The 5,510-nt window shown below is 35.5% G+C and overlaps 1 protein-coding gene across 1 annotated transcript; it reads right to left on the minus strand.

Annotated features, from left to right (window-relative positions):
• Positions 1-4,054: 4,054 nt before the first annotated feature.
• Positions 4,055-5,005, minus strand: LOC132630385 (uncharacterized mitochondrial protein AtMg00810-like). Its single transcript, XM_060345966.1, has one exon. It carries the CDS (start codon positions 5,003-5,005, stop codon positions 4,055-4,057), a length of 951 nt encoding a protein of 316 aa, XP_060201949.1.
• Positions 5,006-5,510: the final 505 nt, after the last annotated feature.

The following is a 5,510-nucleotide window of genomic DNA, read 5'->3' on the forward strand; positions in this document are numbered from 1 at the left end:
AGAACAAGTTGTTTTAGCCGCAGAAATCCCCTAGAAATTAAGGTTGGAATTCGGAGAAATCGCAGAAATTCCCCCATAGACAATATTAGTTCTTTTAGCAGTATTGTTTGATATCGAGTCGAAGTCCACACCATTTTTGTTCTGTTTTTTCCCTTGGCATCCGTTTGGATTCGAGGGTATACAAATTCGGGATTCGCAGTGTTTCGAAGTAGATTTGAAGTGTTCGAGGTTATATCGAAACCTCCGCCTCACTTCGCTGCACCCGACGACGGTAATTCTCCATTCCCCTTTTGTTATTTCTGTTGCATTTTTGTTGTTTTATGTTATTTTAGTTTATTGTTCCATAATTCAAGAATGTTAGTTTTAGTTAAGTTATTCTAGTTCGATAGATAAGTCCGTTTCTGTGTTAGTCTGTGTATGCGGTAAACATGTTTATATATGATAATTTAGTTTTGGTCTATTTAAGTATGTAAACAACTCTTCTTTATTTAGTTAATTTCTTTCTTAGCAGTTTAATATATGTTTGTGTGTTTATATGCTAAGTTCGATTCATGTTTAGTTAGATATGATTCCGCGTTAGTTGCTTTAATCTATACAGTTAAGCCACGTTCTGTGTCGTTTAGCTGACTGCTTTTGTGTGTTGTTTTTTAAGCTAAGTAGTTCAACATGTCTATAGACGTTAAATAGTCCTGTTTGATCTCAGAATCATGTGATTCCTATCGCTTGATTATATAAGTTGGTCTATAATCAATTGTGATTGGTATACGTCATGTTTTTAGTATGATGAGGTTATATTCAGTCTATAATGCTTTGTCGATATAAGCTTGATTATATAAGTGGGTCAACAGAGGTGTTATTCATATTAGGAATGCATAAATGGAGTATGTAGTCCTGTCTATGTTGCGTGTCCTGGCTCAGTAAGTTTTAATCATGTTTAAAGGTATCCAAACCTTGTGCTCCTGTGACATTGCTAAGTTTAGGACCAAATTTTAGTATACGAGTCTGCATTCCTATCGACGTTGCATCTGGTTGATTCCTGTTTTGGACAGATCTGTCATTAACATGTACATGGAGTCTAAACATCTGGTTAAACTTCATTCTACTGAAATTAATTCTACAGGTTGATCTGTTCGAGTCCCTGTATACTAGTCTAAGAGTCCAAACTTGTGCTATTACTCTGTGTGTTTAGCTTTGGTCCCAATCGGTTGAATCTGCAATGTGTGTGAGTCTAATATTGAACCCCCTACGCAGTGATCTTGTTGATGTGATTCTGTGGTGAATTCTTTTTTTAAAAAAATTATATACATTCGTCTTACCCTGTTTGCAATCAGTTGCAACTATGAAGTATGTTGATTAAGATTGATGAACATTTTATCATTAGGATTGTTTCCCTATTAATAACCATTTGAGTTCTTTAGACTACTTACGTGATTTGTTTGGTTAGTTATGTTTTGGTTTCCTGTTTGTAGTTGTTTAGGTTATGCAGGTTTAATCTCAGATTAATCCTGTTTGTTCTATGAGAATTCTAGATAAATGTTTGGCATTAGCATAAGCTCATCACCCATGCCTATCCTCAGCTGCTTCATCATGTCCTCCTTAAATTACAAGCCTGCACTCAATATGCATAAATTTCGACTGCTAGTGTGTGCCTTCATGTAATTGTATATGCTTGCATTATCCTTTTTTTTTAAGAAAAATGAACTTGCTGTTTGAATACTGGCTTGAAGATCCGAGGGTGATATGAACCCTTTTCTATGAATTGAATGTGATTGAGTGCTTTTCTTTTCTGTTTACGACTTTATCTAGATCCCATTAGATCATCATGGTGCTCCAAATTGGGTATTTGAACTTTTGGAAATGGACTGACATGAATATTAAGTAGCCTGTTGAACCAAACCTGTTTTGTCCTCTTTTCGATTCTAATTCTGTTTTTATCTCGATATCTTGTTCGAGCTAGGCTTATGTTTCGCTTGTTGAGAACCTGTTTGGTGGCTGTTTGGTCGTCTCTCTTTATGCAGTCAAATATATACAGAAATCTCAAACCTGTTTATGTTAAGGGGTTCCATAGTTTGATGTCTTCTTTTTCAGGAGTTATCTAAGTATTTTTTTTTTTTTTAGATTTGGTTGTTTTGCTTAAGAGAAGAAATCTGGAAAACTGTCTCCACCTCATTTATATGTCAAATGGAATAATTTCTTATCTTATAAACAATACATGTTGAAATTGCTATTTATGAACTTGAGAATGAAATCCGGTAGGGAATGTCGTGCATGTTAGCACAGGTAGTTGAAATATTTCAAAACGTGAGCTGATTCTGTGTTTCTCATTGGCTGTTGTATGGTGATTGTTTGGGAATATCCTCAACATACTTATAAGTGTTTCAATTTTGTTAAGGCAATGAGGTATACTTAAAATATACATAGAATATACACAATCTGCTGGCTTGTTTGAGTTTATATTTCATGTGTTTAATATAACTCATTGACCGTATACTAATCCTTTTCCCTTTATTTTCGCATGAACCTCGCATACGAGTCTGAGGGACTCGTTCCTCTCCCGCATTCGGTGTTGGGCTAAAAGTCCAACATAATATTCTCGAGTCACCCCCCATCAGATACATAAAATGATTCTGGGCCGAGGCCCAGACAGCAGCAACTGCCACAGCAGTCTTAAAAAATATAATTGGGCCAAAGCCCAACAGTGATGGATTGCGGTAGCTCAAAGAATGGGCTGAACCCGTTCAATTTTATTTATTCCTCTATTTTATTCTTTTAAGCATTTAATTTGTATTATGCAACTAACTCTTTGTTTGTTTTGTTTTCTTAGTTTAGATAAATCTTAATGAATTAGTAGGTTTAGTTTTAGTAATGGGTAGTTTAGTTTAAGGAAGACTAACCATCAATTCCATAAGTTATTCTCTTGTTTTCATGTTTTATTTTATTTGGAATAACTGATTTGCAAAATGACATGACTATATATTTTAAGTAAAATGAATCATATTTTTATCATAAACGTTTCCAAATGTCACTAATACGCAAGTATAAACTCAAGTACATTTATAGATAGCTCTTCAAGTTTGAATCAATTATGCATATTTTTAGCTAAGCATAATTAATAAGATAATAAAAGGAGAAAGAAAACTCACTTCCTTGTGAATCCTATTTATAAGCCTAGATTTTCTACATTGCTACATTCATATAACATAATTTATCCAAAGTTCAAAAATTGCTAAATCTCTTCTCAAAAGCTATTATTTATGGGCAAATTATCATATTTGTACAAGCCTTATCTTGAATAGCATTTACTATATTTTCATATAAGGTCTTAGCAACATTTTAAGCTTTATTTAAATAGTATTTAAAATCCTTTTTTATGCAAACTATCTTTTATAAGTTTTATTTCTAAATAGCATTTTATTTAAAGCCTTAGTAATATTTACAACTTTTATTTAAAATGGCATTCAAAATTCTCTTTCATATAAATTCTCACTTTCATTAATTAACCTAAGTTTGGTCGGATAACCGTAGTTAACGGATTCTAAAGGATGCCTAACCCCTTCCCTTTAGGATAATATAGAGCTCTTACCTAGAATCACATTGGTTAAGCAGACTATTAACGGAGGTTTAGTTTTAACTTTACCTTAGTTGACATCTATGTGTCCTAATTCACCGTTAAATTAATTAGGTGGCGACTCCTTAAAACAAAATAAATAGGAATCACCAATATGTTGTATCCTAATTTAACCCGGGTTAAAATGGGGGTATAACACTACTGCTGACTATGTATTTTTATGCCATGTGGACTGCCATGTGTACTATGAACTCCAACACCCCTCCGCAAGTTGGAGGGGCCTTGCACACCCAACTTGAGCAGGATGGAATAGTGAGTAAGCTCTGTCAAAGGCTTGGTGAACACATCAGCCAATTGAGAACAAGTAGAAACATGAAACAGCTCAATTAAACCATCAGCAAGTTTGGTACGATTGAAGTGAAAATCCACTTCAATATGCTCGGTGCGCTCGTGAAAAACAGGATTCTTAGAAATATGAATGGCAACTTAGTTGTCACAAAAAACAGGAACATGTACTGCAACATTCACACCAAAATCAGACGGTAAACGCAACAACCCGACCAATTCAGCAACGACCTTACTCACTGATCTATATTCAGCTTCAGCAGATGATAAGGAGACAACAGGCTGTTTCTTGGCCTTCCAAGAAATCAAGGAACCACCCAACAAGATACAAAACCCAATAACATATCTGCGAGTATCAGGGCAAGCAGCCCAGTCATTATTACAATAAGTTGAGATAGAGAAAACAAGGTCATTGTAGAAGAAAACACCAATATCAGAAGTACCCTTGAGGTACCTAAGGAGATGAATAACTGCTTTCATATGAGTGTGGGTGGGTTTTTGCAAATACTGACTCAGATGTTGGACAGCAAACGACAAATCAGGTCTGGTATGTGTCAAAAAATTAAGCTTCCCCACCAAACTCCTATAAAATTCAGGGAAAGCAAGTGTATCACCCATATCAGCCTTCAATTTGATGGATAAGTCAAGGGGACAAGCAACAGGATTGACAATATTATAGTTGTACTTTTGGAGAAGATCCCTTATAAACTTCTTCTGATGCAGTAGTAAACCAGAGGCAGTGTAATAAACTTCAATCCCTAGGAAATAATTTAGAGTACTCAAATCCTTTATCTTAAACTGAGAGTCTAAAAATGATTTCAAAGCAGACAATTCTTCCAAATCATCACCAGAGAGGATGATATCGTCCACATAGACAGCAAGTAAAACAATTGGTGAAGGAGACTGCTTAATGAAAAAGGAGTGATTATTAGGAGAATGTGAATATCCCCTAGAGTGAAGGGCCTGAGAGAGTTCGGCATACCATTCCCTAGAAGTTTGGCTAAGACCATATAATGACTTTTGAAGATGACACACAAGAGGTGCAGAACCACTAGAAGGGCAGTCAGTAGTCAAACCAGGAGGCAACTTCATATAGAATTCCTCATCCAAGTCACCATGCAAATACATTGTTGACATCAAGTTGGAAGAGAAACCAACCCTTTTTCACAGCTACAACAACCAAACACTTAATAGCAGTAAACTTGATGACAGGAGAGAAAGTTTCATTGAAATCCACCCCTTCAACTTGAGTATCACCTCTAACTACTAATATGGCTTTATACCTCTCTACTGAACCATCAGCTTTGTATTTGATCTTATAAACCCACTTGCAACCAATGAGTTTCTTTCCAGCAAGAAAAGGGACTATGGACCAAGTGTTATTGGACTGTAAAGCCTTAAACTCAGCCTGCATGGCCTGTTGCCAAGCTAGAATCAAGGTTGCCTGTTTGTAAGAATGAGGTTCCAAAACAGCAGGAGCATCTAAGTGAGTAGTGCAAATTGAACTAGAGCTAGAGCCACAAAGTGAAGGAGGAAGATCACAATGAAATTCAGTAAAGTGAGATGGTAAAGTATGAGACTTGCTATATCTCCTTAA

Source organism: Lycium barbarum, chromosome 3, assembly GCF_019175385.1.
Source record: "Lycium barbarum isolate Lr01 chromosome 3, ASM1917538v2, whole genome shotgun sequence".
Classification (NCBI taxonomy): domain Eukaryota; kingdom Viridiplantae; phylum Streptophyta; class Magnoliopsida; order Solanales; family Solanaceae; genus Lycium; species Lycium barbarum.